The 12862-nt window shown below is 39.2% G+C and overlaps 1 protein-coding gene across 1 annotated transcript; it reads left to right on the top strand.

Annotated features, from left to right (window-relative positions):
- Positions 1-1464: 1464 nt before the first annotated feature.
- On the top strand, positions 1465-12412 carry LOC5501086 (transmembrane protein 138). The gene is made up of 4 exons (XM_001622384.3): positions 1465-1656; positions 4286-4457; positions 5528-5603; positions 10641-12412. Exons 1-4 carry the CDS (start codon positions 1532-1534, stop codon positions 10748-10750), a joined length of 483 nt encoding a protein of 160 aa, XP_001622434.1. The 5' UTR covers positions 1465-1531; the 3' UTR covers positions 10751-12412.
- The last annotated feature ends 450 nt before the right edge of the window (positions 12413-12862 follow it).

Here is a 12862-nt window from a genome sequence, read left to right as displayed (position 1 = left end):
CCCGGTGAAATAAGGCATGGAATCAAATGGAATTTGACAAAGAACGGCCATTTATTTTCTCATTACCGTACTTGAGCGTGTAAGGGCAACTTCTATATATATATACCCCAACTCATTTATCAGTACACATATCAAGCTTTCATTTTTTTAAATTTTCTAAAAGAGGCGAGCGCGCGGGAATCCTGTTATGTCAGAAAAACGCTAGGGCTTGGAACTATTTCCAAAATGACGGCCTGAAAATCGTTGCAAACACGAATCCCTTGCAAGGCGGCAACACGTGAAAAAGATATCTTATGCACGTGAGCGACTGAGCAAAGGAGGACAAAAAGCTAAATACGGCAATAAATCATGCCAAGATCACAGCGTGCTGTGCATGATGACGATATTATCACACTACTATAGCAACACGCTAATTCCCAAGAGACGCAAGCGTGAAAAAGACCCCGATATTTTTCAGTCTACATCTCAGCGAGCTGTGCGTGGCGTAACCGACTAAGACAGGGCTGGGATCCTGGTTATTGCCACTCCATTAAGGAGGCTCGTTAGTAATTCTTTATAGCATTTTTTTCCTATTTACGTTACAAAATTGACGTCTAGTAGTCTCAAATCTCATCCGATTTTATTTATGTTTTCGGAGGTTGATATTTAATCATCCGTATTTGATGTGCTACTGTTTTATTTTATTTATCGGTAACCGATTTAAAGTTATTTAACATATAAACAGACCAGTATTTTATGAACTTTCCAATATATTTCCAAAAATAACCGATGCTTTTTCTTTAAGTTTGCGGAGAGACATAACTTATACTTTGGCATGATGGGGATCACGGTGGCAAGTCTAAACTGACCATGTAAATTTTTTTGGTCCGCATACTCCATTTTCCTTCAATTTGTTTTAGAGAAAGCAGATTTCACCTTTGTTGTCTTCAAAGCTTAGCGCTGGCCTTCATTTGTACGTAAAAGGACAGGGGTATAGATTATTTCGATTTGACATGACCAAAGAGAGAATTCGTTCAATTGTTATTTAGATTTAGAATCCTCCTAAAAATTCAATGTCTTCGCTTAAAAATCGACAAATAAGCAATTCCGTGCCTCCTCGTTTTAGTGGAGCTTAGGGGACCCTACAATACAGTTACTCACCAAGTTCTGTCCCTATCCCGAAATACAACATCGAGAATGAGGTTTTTTTAACCCGTTCTCTATCCCGAACCAAAAAACCCATGTCCCAGGAAATCCTTATGTAAGCCTACTGTGCTCCTTGTTTATTTGATACGCGTACATTTAATACACGTTAATATCTACCAACGTTAATTTCCTATAATTCTTTTATTAAAGTATTCTCTTTTGGGGGAGGCGGTATGACTCATCCGCCTACGGTACCTTGGCACTTCCGGCAAGCGGTTCAAACCCATCATGGTGTCAGCCCAATACTTCATGCATACAAAATAACGTGCCCTCCTTTTATGAATGATATTATGCCGAGTTGTCATGCGGCTTCCATGGATTAGCGTGTTATGATGGTGGTTTAGCGATGAGAGTTTCACGTTATCGGCCGGTCGTTTACATTCAACTTCTCTTTTTATTCGTCGATATTTTTATTAATTCATTCGGAGAGCTCTTCAGAACAGCTGATGTAGTCTTGCTAGTGTTATTTATGTAAGTACAAACCGTTAAATGTCCTTCTGTTTCGCGCGTGTTTTTGTTTTGACGTTGAAATGTGTATTCTTGTCTTCATCGAGGTTGAATCTCAAGTTTCCTAACGTTCCTATCTCCATAAACTCTGCTTTCTAACCTCCTTCGTAAACATGGTAAAATCCCTAGTCGTATTTTCAGTTACCGGTAGCGCCTTCTCGCTCAAATAGTTAATCCAATTTAGCAAATTCTAAATGTTCACTTGACACAACCGGCGAAATATTTGCGACTGAAAAATTATTTTTATAATTTCCTGAATAATCTTTATGCTCAACGTTTTTTTTTTTCAAGCAAACTCTAAAAGACATCCATAATCTAGTTCTTGGCGATATAAACTAATGTAAATTCGTTTGTCAATCCAAACTGTGGGCATCCAAAAGTCTGAAGCTTTCTTTTGTTGTGAGTTCAACAACACATAGCTGTTATAAAACAATAAGAATTTCAATGTTTGGCTCTGCCTTTGGTAAAACATCAACAGTGGTAAAGTTATTCCAGGTGACAAGAGTTATTTCCTAACCACATTCACCGTTTTTTATTTACCTAAGTTTGAAACAAAGGTTTTGTGTATGTGTGTGTGCTTGAACATGGAATTTCCCATAGATTTCATTTGATCAACTTGACCTCGCTTAGAATTTCCTGATTTTCTAGTGGTTTCTTGTTGTTTTATGGTTTGAAACTACTTCTGTGGTTTTATATTTCCTTACTTTCATTGATAAGAATGCAAAACCTATCTGATATCAAGAGTGAGTCCATTGTTGTACTGGTCAAATGGTTATAGATTACTTACTTATTTGTGGTTTTTTCTTCACCCCTCTTTCCAAGACTTGTGCATCTTTTGATGTTTTACTAAAATATTAAGTGGGAGAATGGGGGAACTCTGGAAAAATCTGTAAAATCTCATTGCCTTTTTTACAGATAAAAATCCCTCCCACAAAGTAGAGATGGCTGAAAAATACACCAAAATTTAATATCAGTTCTAGTAAGCAGGGAGTCAGCAGTGTGTATTTTTGGTTTCACTGTATATGGAGTGACAATATCTCCTTCCCATTTTCTAGAGTCAGGCAATTGTACGTATGCAGAGCTCAAACCTAGTGTGCAAACTCACATTTCGTGTATGTGGCTCAGTGCACACTATCACGCCACAATTTTATGTTCCCACTCAATGCCACCAAACTCACACAAAGAATCCATTTCCATCGGCTAATTCAAGCTCTTAACCAAGATATTTTCAATCAAATATTGTACATAACGTATCAGACATCATTCGTAGTTTGTTATTTTAAAGCTTTCTCGCAAATAAACTATTGTATTAACAGACATATTCTGAGAATACCTTTGCAGTGGACTTGTTACATGCTTATATATTTTGTCAATTTTTTCCTCCTAGGTGTTTTGTACACAGTGTTGAATATTTCGGTCGCATTTTGAAAAAAAATTGCAAATAAATGCAACCATTTGGTCCTAGTCCGAATAATGTGAGGATTGACTTATCATGCTGTAACCTACTTCCCTCTGGTGCCCCTCTTAACACGCCCATGTTTTGGCATGTATAACAAAGTAGATCTTTTCTGTCACACGGGTATGTTGATGACTCCTAACACCCCCATGTTTTGGCATGTATCACCAAGTAGATCATTTCTGTCACACGGGTATGTTGATGACTCCTAACACCCCCATGTTTTGGCATGTATCACCAAGTAGATCATTTCTGTCACACGGGTATGTTGATGACTCCTAACACCCCTATGTTTTGGCATGTATCACCAAGTAGATCATTTCTGTCACACGGGTATGTTGATGACTCCTAACACCCCCATGTTTTGGCATGTATCACCAAGTAGATCATTTCTGTCACACGGGTATGATAATGACTCCTAACACCCCCATGTTTTGGCATGTATCACCAAGTAGATCATTTCTGTCACACGGGTATGTTGATGACTCCTAACACCCCCATGTTTTGGCATGTATCACCAAGTGGATCTTTTCTGTCACACGGGTATGTTGATGACTCCTAACACCCCCATGTTTTGGCATGTAACACCAAGTAGATTTTTTCTGTCACACGGGTATGTTGATGACTCCTAACACCCCCATGTTTTGGCATGTATCACCAAGTAGATCTTTTCTGTCATGGGTATGTTGATGACTAACTACCTCTTCTTTTTCTTATGGTATCTGTCACTAAGGTTTTGATCACATCATACCAGAAAGAGTCATAATTTAAAACAAGCTTATTCCATCCTAAAATATTTCTCTGTATCTTTTCAGTTGATACCGGAACCAAATTCTGTTAATTTTAGAATAAACTTATCTGTGGTTTTTAGTTGTGGAGTTTCTATAATCAATCATCACCAAAACTCTTTTGAATGGAACTCCCAGAGGTGATGCTAACTCAGTTATTTTGGAATAAGACACATTCTGAAATGAAGGCTATTGGGTATTAATGCGACGAGCTTTAAACACCACCACCTCCACCCTTTCTCTTTGTCTTTCTCACTGGAATATGACAGAAACCATGTGCAGAACACTGATTCCATCCACGTATTTTCTGCTAAACATTATGTCTTTGATCTTTTTGTTGTTGTTTTAGCATTCAAGATGTGTGCATCATTTTGGCAATCATCGTTGTCTTCCTTCTCTTCTTCAACACATATATCTTCCAGGCAGGACTTGTCTCACTGCTCATCAGAAAGTTCAAGACCACTATCATAATATCTGTGCTCTACTTTGCTCTTTCTGTGGGCCTGCATGTATGGATTCTTGTGAGTATGATCCAAACTTGTGCCATGCCACATAAAGAGAACAAGGGCAATATAATAATAAGTTCTTATTTTCAAATGGCTAAATGGATCTTTTATCCGCTCCCGGGGGTTTGAGGACCTCAAAAATCCTAGGGGGGAGGGGGTCTCCAGAGACCTAAGTTTCCAGGGGGGGGGGGATGGCAATAAAGAAGAAATTCTGAGGGGAGGGGGAGCCAAAACTCTTAAATTTCAATGGGGAGGGGGAGAAGTAGCCCATAAATTCCAGGGGGAGCCTAACTATGTTTTTTTTAAAAATTTCTTTGATTATCTTTCTTCAAGGCTGGGACAAGATAAAGATAATACCAACACCACAAGCAAATGATAATATGACTCGATTATTTATCAGCAAAACAATGCATAAAAACTGAGAATAATATACTATAAAATGCAAGAACTTAGGGCGACCAATGATTAGAAGCTCTGATTGGAGCATTTCAAAATAATGATTATTTTATTTTAATGATAATGTTTTATTGATGTTGTTTAGCTTATCTTTGTGTAATGCATCACGTACAGTATATTATCATTATGGGCTGGATATATAGCCAGGTATACTTATAATCTCCTGGGTTCTCCCTAAAGACTTTGTCTGCTGTTTTAATTGGAAATTATCGGTTAAAAATGACATAATGTAATGTTCTGAGCATTTATCAAAACTAACAATTGCCTCCCTTTTCCACCCAGTTCACCATTAAGCCTGCACTCTTTGGCTAATGCAATAATGTTTAAACTCATCCTAAGGGGTCGAGTAATAAAGGGTTGATTTAAATTAATATAATTTACTGCTTATAGTTTTATAGAAGAAAAGCATCTGCGAAGAATAATGAGCAAACATAGTAATGATTATAAATGATCAAAATTGCTGTTTATTGGGTGGTAAAAATTGTGGTAACTTATTTTGAAATAACATGGAATTTGAGCTATATGAGTTTGATGTAGCAGTGTTCTGTATTTTACAAGTTAAAGTGTAAGTCTTTTACAAAATGAATATTGTATAGTATGAAAATTGATTGTTTTTTCCCAACCTTTAGACCAAGAAATGGGGTAACCCCCAGAAGTTCATCTGGAATGAAGCTTTGCAAGCACTGTACGTTTTCCAGAGAGTAGGTCAGTAAAATACTCAATTCACTCCCCCAGCTTCTCTTATAATAATATTCAAGGAAAGTGAGACACCCCCTTCAATATAGTGCTCCTCTCGACAGTGCAACCTAATTTTTGAATGTGATTGTATATAAGATGTTAGTATAAATCCACTTACATAATCTCGCAATTTCATTGGCTCCCGTGCTCTCTATCTTTTTAACCATAGATAGTAAGTAGCAAAAAAGCGGCGACATAAGCAGTTATTTAATACTGAGAATTATTAGAATCATCACTTATTACAGGGAAGTATGTGAGTGGATTTAAACTAAAACCATTAGACTACTGGTTCTTTATTAGTCAAATACGCGCCTCTTTGACTATGTATTGCCTCATTGAAAACTCATTGACTCATAGAAAACTCAAACTTGTAGTCTAATTGCTAAAAATAAGAATATGGTGACACCTTATTTCCAAATACGATTACACATAATTTTCAAATATTATGGTAACGCCTTATTTCCAAATATGGTGACACATAGTTCCCCTAGATGGCCTTGTCTTATTTCCTAATATGGTAACACCTAATTTCCAAATATGGTAATACAAAATGTCCAAATATGGTAACATCGTATTTCCTAATATGGTCACACACGGCCTCCGCTGCTACTGGCCCTACTTGCCACTTGGTAAATGGCACTACCCACCCCTTCCAGGCGAGCAACACTCCCGTTTGAAGTGTGAGTCCCCGGATGTAGCTCAAAACCACGCCCCCTCTGATCACGTGGGCTCACCCGCAGTAGTAGCTTGACGCATGCGCGTCTAAAGTCACGCATGCGCAGTACATACACGATCGGGTTCACCAGGCTGTTCAGGAATCGTAATGCCGTGAAACCGAGTAGGATTTTGCGCACTGTGGATACGCTATAGTTAGTCAACCTAGGGCTTATCAAGAGCCCCGCCGGTAACCACGTCAACAGGGACAGAACCGTCACGATAAACAATGTCTTCGCCAGTTCCCGCTCGCGCCTCTGCACCACAGGAATCCCGCCTCGCTGGTGAAGACGGTTCTGGGATCGGACCCGGATGAAGATTGAAGTATAGCAGAAACAGATTACGAGTAGCGCGGCTAGGGACAGACAGCTTGCGAGAAGATGATAATTGTACCCCAGGACGAGGACGGAGGCCGCTTGCACCCCTGCCACACCCCACTGTAAGGCGACCCCTGTGTAAAACAGTATCCTCTGGGCGTTACGATGCCATAGGGGGAACACCATAGCACCGAAACAGTCCACAGAAACCAGAACGAGACCTAGCATGGAAGCGAACGCCGTGAAGGAATCGAACTGGGTGAACTTTGAGAGTTGAATGGAGCCGTTTACGAAGGCGCGCGTGGCTTTTTTACGCGCCACGATAACGGCGTACCCTATGGCAGTAATCCCGACCAAGCAGTCAGCGAAGACTAGGCTCATTAGGAGGTGAACTCGACGCGTCCTTAGCCTCTTAGAGCTGGCGAACACCACCAGTGTGAGGAAATTGAGAAGGAAAATGATCGAGCCCTCGGAAGCGTACACGGCAACGTCCAGAATGTATCGCGGTGTGAAGTCTTTGGTGTCATTTTTTGCTGTTTTCTCCATTTCGGAACTGCTTTAGTTAAAGGAAAGCCAATGTTATGAGTAACGAGGCGATAAGCAATTATCCTGGTTAACTAGAAATAAGAGATTCCTGATAGAATTAACAGGAAATTATTTTAAAGATCTGATGCTCCGCCGCAGATGATGGAAACTGCAACCTTCAGTTACTGTATTGGAAATTGGATAAATCCTATTATAAAGAAACCAGGTTTCATTAAAGGAAGACGGATCTTTTAGTTACTGGAAATAGGAGAAAACCTATTATAATAAGAAACAAAAATTCACTAAAAATGGAGATGAATCTTCAGTTACTGAAAATTAACAGTTGTAAACAAAAATAAGAAAAACGACGAAAACGAGGTCTCACATAAAACATTGGAAGTAAAATGATCACTTTGTGAAAGTAGTAGAAGCGGATCTTTTTTTTAAAGAAACGGGGCTTCGCCAAAGGTGTTTGTGGACAAAGTGCAACCTTTAATTATTGGAAAATGCGGATAAAACCTATTATTTTTAAAGGTGCAATGGCTCACCAAATATGATGGAAATGGAGTTTGTGACGTTTCCGTTCAATGTCAAGTTTCGACTTGTAGATTTAATCACTAGTTCTTGTTTTCCCCTTTTATCTCGATAACCGTTTTGTCCCGGCCGGGAAAAACCTTGGATCCTTGATCATAAATCTAACTATAAACTCTCTGTTTCTTCAATCATCCATCTTTAGAGCCAAACTCTATCGTTTCCTTGCAAGGATAAATCCCTATGGTTGACTATTTCTTTCATGTTCTTTTCTCTTCAAGTTGTTATTGTCTAACAGAGCGTGTAGCCTCTTGTTGTAAAGTTACATCAAGAGCAACGTTAACCTGAGAAATGTCTAGCCTGATAGTCCGACGTCTTTTCGATATTTTAGTGATATACCTCGAAGAATTGGTCTGAAGTTTAGATTTGTGGCTTGAAACTTCGTCTGCTGAATTTTGTATTGTGCAGGTGGTTTCTATTTGCCAAAGGAAATCATATTAAACAGATACAATTGATTATTACTTCCAATTTATTTTGAGTAAACTGTGATTATTATTCATATTTGTCGATGACTGGCATTATATCCTGCAAAAGCAACTAAATTATTTTTTTGCGCTCTGATATTTAAAGCGCACTTGTCAGCCACACGTTTGTTATTGTTTTCATTTAATATTGTAAGGTACATAATGTGTAAAAATCTCAAAATAACCATCTGAAAACAAAGTTAAATACTTTATTTACTAAATACAATCTAAAATATTGCACTGGCTTTCCCAAATCCGCCGATGAAACTGGATTCCTTTTTCGCACTTGGTACTTTGCTAGAATGACAAAATGGCGGCTAACAGAGGCTGTTAAGCATTCATGCTGTGCATGTCAAGACTTTTCTTTGAAATTATTGTATCAAAGCATCTAACTGCAGCGGTCTTCGGATAAACGGGACTAGTAGCAGGCTACGATTTTTGTTGCTTATTTATGAAATTTCTGTGTGTTATTTCAAAATTACTGTAGAATTTTTCTTAAAGGGACTAAAAAATCAGCCCGCTATATTCCAGTTCCCGTTAAGGCGAATTTTACCTCTTGCCATACCGTAACGGAAGGCACGATTTTAGGATACAAATATGTTTGAGTCTCATTACAGAAGCGCATGAGATTTGTGGAAGGAAAACTGTGATTGTAATGACCTTGGCAATTATTGAAACGGAAAAACGAGACTCCTGTCGCTTTTAGGAAATTTGATGTAAAAGGGGCAGCGTCATGGTACTGCGCATGTCTGTAATCAGTGTTTAATGTGGGTTTTTAATTGTCTACAAACTGTTTAACTTTTAGCTGTCGTTGCCTTGTTAAAAATAATATGCAATATTTTATTGAAAACTATGTCTATTGACAGTTTGTGGTCATTTCCTTTGAGTTTAAGTCTCCCACGTGTTCCAAAGGCCCATAAGTCAATATTAGAATTTCACGGAAATTAATTGTGTCCGGGCCGGAAACCTATTGCAGAGCTCTTGCCATGACACTGCCACTTTAAGGTGTCGGATTCTTTTTCGACACCTCAAACATGAAGTCTTCGGCTGCTCGTCAAATCAGGTATAGTTTGAAAAGAGAATGGCGATATGGCTCAGTGGTACGGCCTTCGCTTCGCACGCAAGAGGACCAGGGTTCGAGCCCGGGTCAGGTCGACCTTTTTTTGTCAGATGGCCCTTTCGTCCATCTTCACGACTATTCTGGACACCCAACCAAAAGGGTATTAACGTACTACGTACACTTTTTTTTATTCAGTTGTGCGACTTGAAATTTAGAGTATAAATTTCTCTATGGCTGAAACAGGCAGCATGCAGTAAGAAATCACGTGACTTTTTGGCGGCAAAATAACAACAAAAAAGATTCAGCGCTAACGAATCAGCCAGACATTTTCTCTATCAGAAAGTGCTTATTTCAATTGAAAGATTTTTTTACTGCCGCAGCCATTGCTACATTTATTATGCCGTGGGTTTGCCAATCCAAAACAATCACTTGATGTTTTTGTGCAAGTCGCCTATACAGAATAAAACAGCCTCTGACAGCCGCCATTTTGTCATCCTAGCAAAGTACCAAGTGCGAAAAGGCATCCATTTCCATCGGCGGAAGCCAATTGAGTTTGGTAAATGGCTATTTAGAGGTTTTATCAAATTATGCGCCTTCCAATATAAAAAGACATATGAAGAAAGCGTTGTCGTTTTGGGGTCTGGTACAAAGGAATCTTAGTTCCTTTTCAGAGATTTTCTCCATTGACTAAAGATGGTCACAGTCACTGTTTTTCTCTTTTGATTACAAGTCATATCGTTTACTAAGCCCCTGCCGTTCGGCAACTTAAAGAATGGCAAGAATAATGCATTTTTTTCCAAATAAGGAATACATTAGTTTCTGTTACAGCGAAACTCTGAATTTTTGTGTTACAAGATGTTTTGTTAATATGTTTGTACACCCTTTGTTCGCCGCCGGTTTAGTAGTTTCTCGTGAACACATCGTTCTATTGTTATTAGAGTCATGCTAATTTTCGATAAGTACACGTAAGCATTCTGTATATTAGTCACTGCAGTTGCAGATTTATTTGGTTCGTCCTCTGTGTCGTCTACTCGTCTGTATATTGTCACCTTTGAGTACTATGTCACCAGAGTGACGCGCCGTCAATGTGGAGAATAAAATGAACTAGAAGTTCAAATGGTTATTTTATATTCACGGCGCGTCACTCTGGTGACCGTTTCCTTATATGGAAGTGACTGCGTTTGGAAAAAACAGACAATTTTTGGCTAGATTTTCTTGATATGAAACAATAACAAGGTTGTGGCTGATAAGTGCACTGTAAGTCAGTCCTAATTCCTCTTCTTTCCTTTGGGTTGTAAGCGGATCTCATTAACTTTGACCCTTTGTTTTACAGGAGCGGTTCTCTACTACTATTTCTACAAGAGGACTTCACTTAGACTGGGTGATCCGCGATTCTATAAAGACTCGGAGTGGTTAAGGCAGGAATTTGCTAGGACTCGATAAGTAACGAGTACTTTAGGGATGCTTACGGAAGAATTTCGCTAGGACTCGATAAGTCACGAGTTCTTTCGGAATGGTTACGGCAGGAATTCGTAAGGACTCGATAAGTCACGAGTTCTTTCGGAATGGTTACGGCAGGAATTCGCAAGGACCCGATAAGTCACGAGTTCTTTCGGAATGGTTACGGCAGGAATTCGTAAGGACTCGATAAGTCACGAGTTCTTTCGGAATAGTTACGGCAGGAATTCGCAAGGACCCGATAAGTCACTTTTACTTTCGGAATGGTTACGGCTGGAATTCGCAAGGACCCGATAAGTCAAGAGTACTTTCGGAATGTTACGGCAGGAATTCGAAAGGACCCGATAAGTCACGAGTTCTTTCGGAATGGTTACGGCAGGAATTTGAAAGGACCCGATAAGTCACGAGTTCTTTCAGAAGGTAATGAATGAGTTTACTACAAATACTCAATAATCACGAGTTCTTTCGTAGTGGTTACGGCAGGAATTCGGACGACTTGATGGAACACGACCAACATCGGAATGCTTACGACAGGAGTTGGCTAGGACTCGATAATTCGCGGACATGATCGGAGTTCCCGATAATCCAAGGTATTACTCGAATAACTTTGGATAAATATTGACTCGAAAACTCTAAAACCGTGGAGCCCAAAGTATGCAACAGAAAACGAAGAACCGGCAATGCAAGGAGCTTTTAGTCTTCCAGAACACGAAAGAGTTAAAAGAGAAGTGATTTTAATCACTTCAGAAATCAAAATAAAAGGTTTTAAAGTGACAAGAGATCTGCAAGGCCCCGGCCAAAATCTCATATTTCTTTGGCGTCTGACGGCCACATGTCGACGGTTACATGAATAACCATATACTCGCATTAGATCTAAGGACGTTGATCACAGTTAACTCTCGCTACGGACACCCTCAGGACTGAATTGGTGAATGCCCTTATAGCGAGAGTCCGTATTAACAGGAAACATTTTTCAGTCATTTCTTTGTGTTTTGGTCTCTTTGGGGATTGTATTTCTGTACGTAATAGCTTGGTGTGCGTAAGGCGAGAGCTTACTGTACGCGGAAGCTGTATTAGGCTTATTTCCACTAGCGGAGGAAGGGGACGGAGAGAAATGCGGAGAGAAAGGCCTTACGCGTGTCATTCATAGAACTATCCAAGAAACAACTATCGTGCGCGCAGTAACACGCTTATAACACGCAGGTTAAAACACGGAAATCGCGTTTATTAGGCTAAGTCGTATTATCCGTTTACCGTGTTGATACAAATGCATGTTAAATGAATCAAGCCGATTGTTTCATCTTCATTTGCATGTATGAGGTACGGCTCATGGATAATACGACGTTTGAAACTTAGGCTAAGTCCATGAGCCGTATTCAATGCAAATACATTCATATGAAGATAAAACAATCGACTCGATTCATTTGCATGCATTTGCATTGAATACGGCTCATGAAGAAAACGACGTTTGAACTTAGCCTTATTTTGAAACATGCTAGAAAAATATGAAAGTATTTCTTTTACCAGAATGAAGTTGCCTGATAACCAGCTCCGATTGGCCCATGTACACATGTACACATAACTTTTTTAAGGTTATCGCGGAATGTGTATGGCAAGCTTTAAAAATAAAGGCAAATTGCAATTTTATTCCTTTTTAATTAATGTGTTATGCCAATATTCGAAAAAAAAAAAACATTTCCGAATGAATGAATGCTATTTCTTCGTACCCTCGCCCAGCGCACCTCGGCCTCGCGCGCGCCTCAAAAACCCCAATATTCATAAACAAAACATTTCCGAACAAGCCCGAATAAGAGAAGGCTAGAACATTTACATCAGAGACCTCTCTTCTCCAAAGCCTCACGGCTAGCAGTTCCGATTGAACTATCAATTATCGAAACAGGCTGGTAAAAATAAGGCCGCGCACAAAGCGTTAGGATTGCTGGCGTTTAAGTGATGGTAATATTGATGACAATAATAATATAATTTTTGGACGTGGTCGAAGATTTGACCGTATTGTCTGAGATGAGGCCGACAGAGCAAAAAAAAAATGGCATGAAATTTTCCAATTCTTAATATATAAGCTCAAGATTTCGCGTA

The sequence above is a fragment of the Nematostella vectensis genome, chromosome 15 (genome assembly GCF_932526225.1).
Source record: "Nematostella vectensis chromosome 15, jaNemVect1.1, whole genome shotgun sequence".
In the NCBI taxonomy this organism is placed as follows: Eukaryota; Metazoa; Cnidaria; class Anthozoa; order Actiniaria; family Edwardsiidae; genus Nematostella; species Nematostella vectensis.
Note: the sequence above shows the minus strand (reverse complement) of the source record. Positions and strands in the feature narration are given on the sequence as shown.

Excerpts from the sequence above, each read along its gene's own strand:
- LOC5501086 (XM_001622384.3), top strand. The coding sequence starts at position 1,532 with ATGAGAGTTTCACGTTATCGGCCGGTCGTTTACATTCAACTTCTCTTT. Across the intron at positions 4,458-5,527 it reads GCCTGCATGTATGGATTCTT|ACCAAGAAATGGGGTAACCC; the intron begins GTGAGTATGATC and ends CCCAACCTTTAG. Across the intron at positions 5,604-10,640 it reads GTACGTTTTCCAGAGAGTAG|GAGCGGTTCTCTACTACTAT; the intron begins GTCAGTAAAATA and ends TTTGTTTTACAG.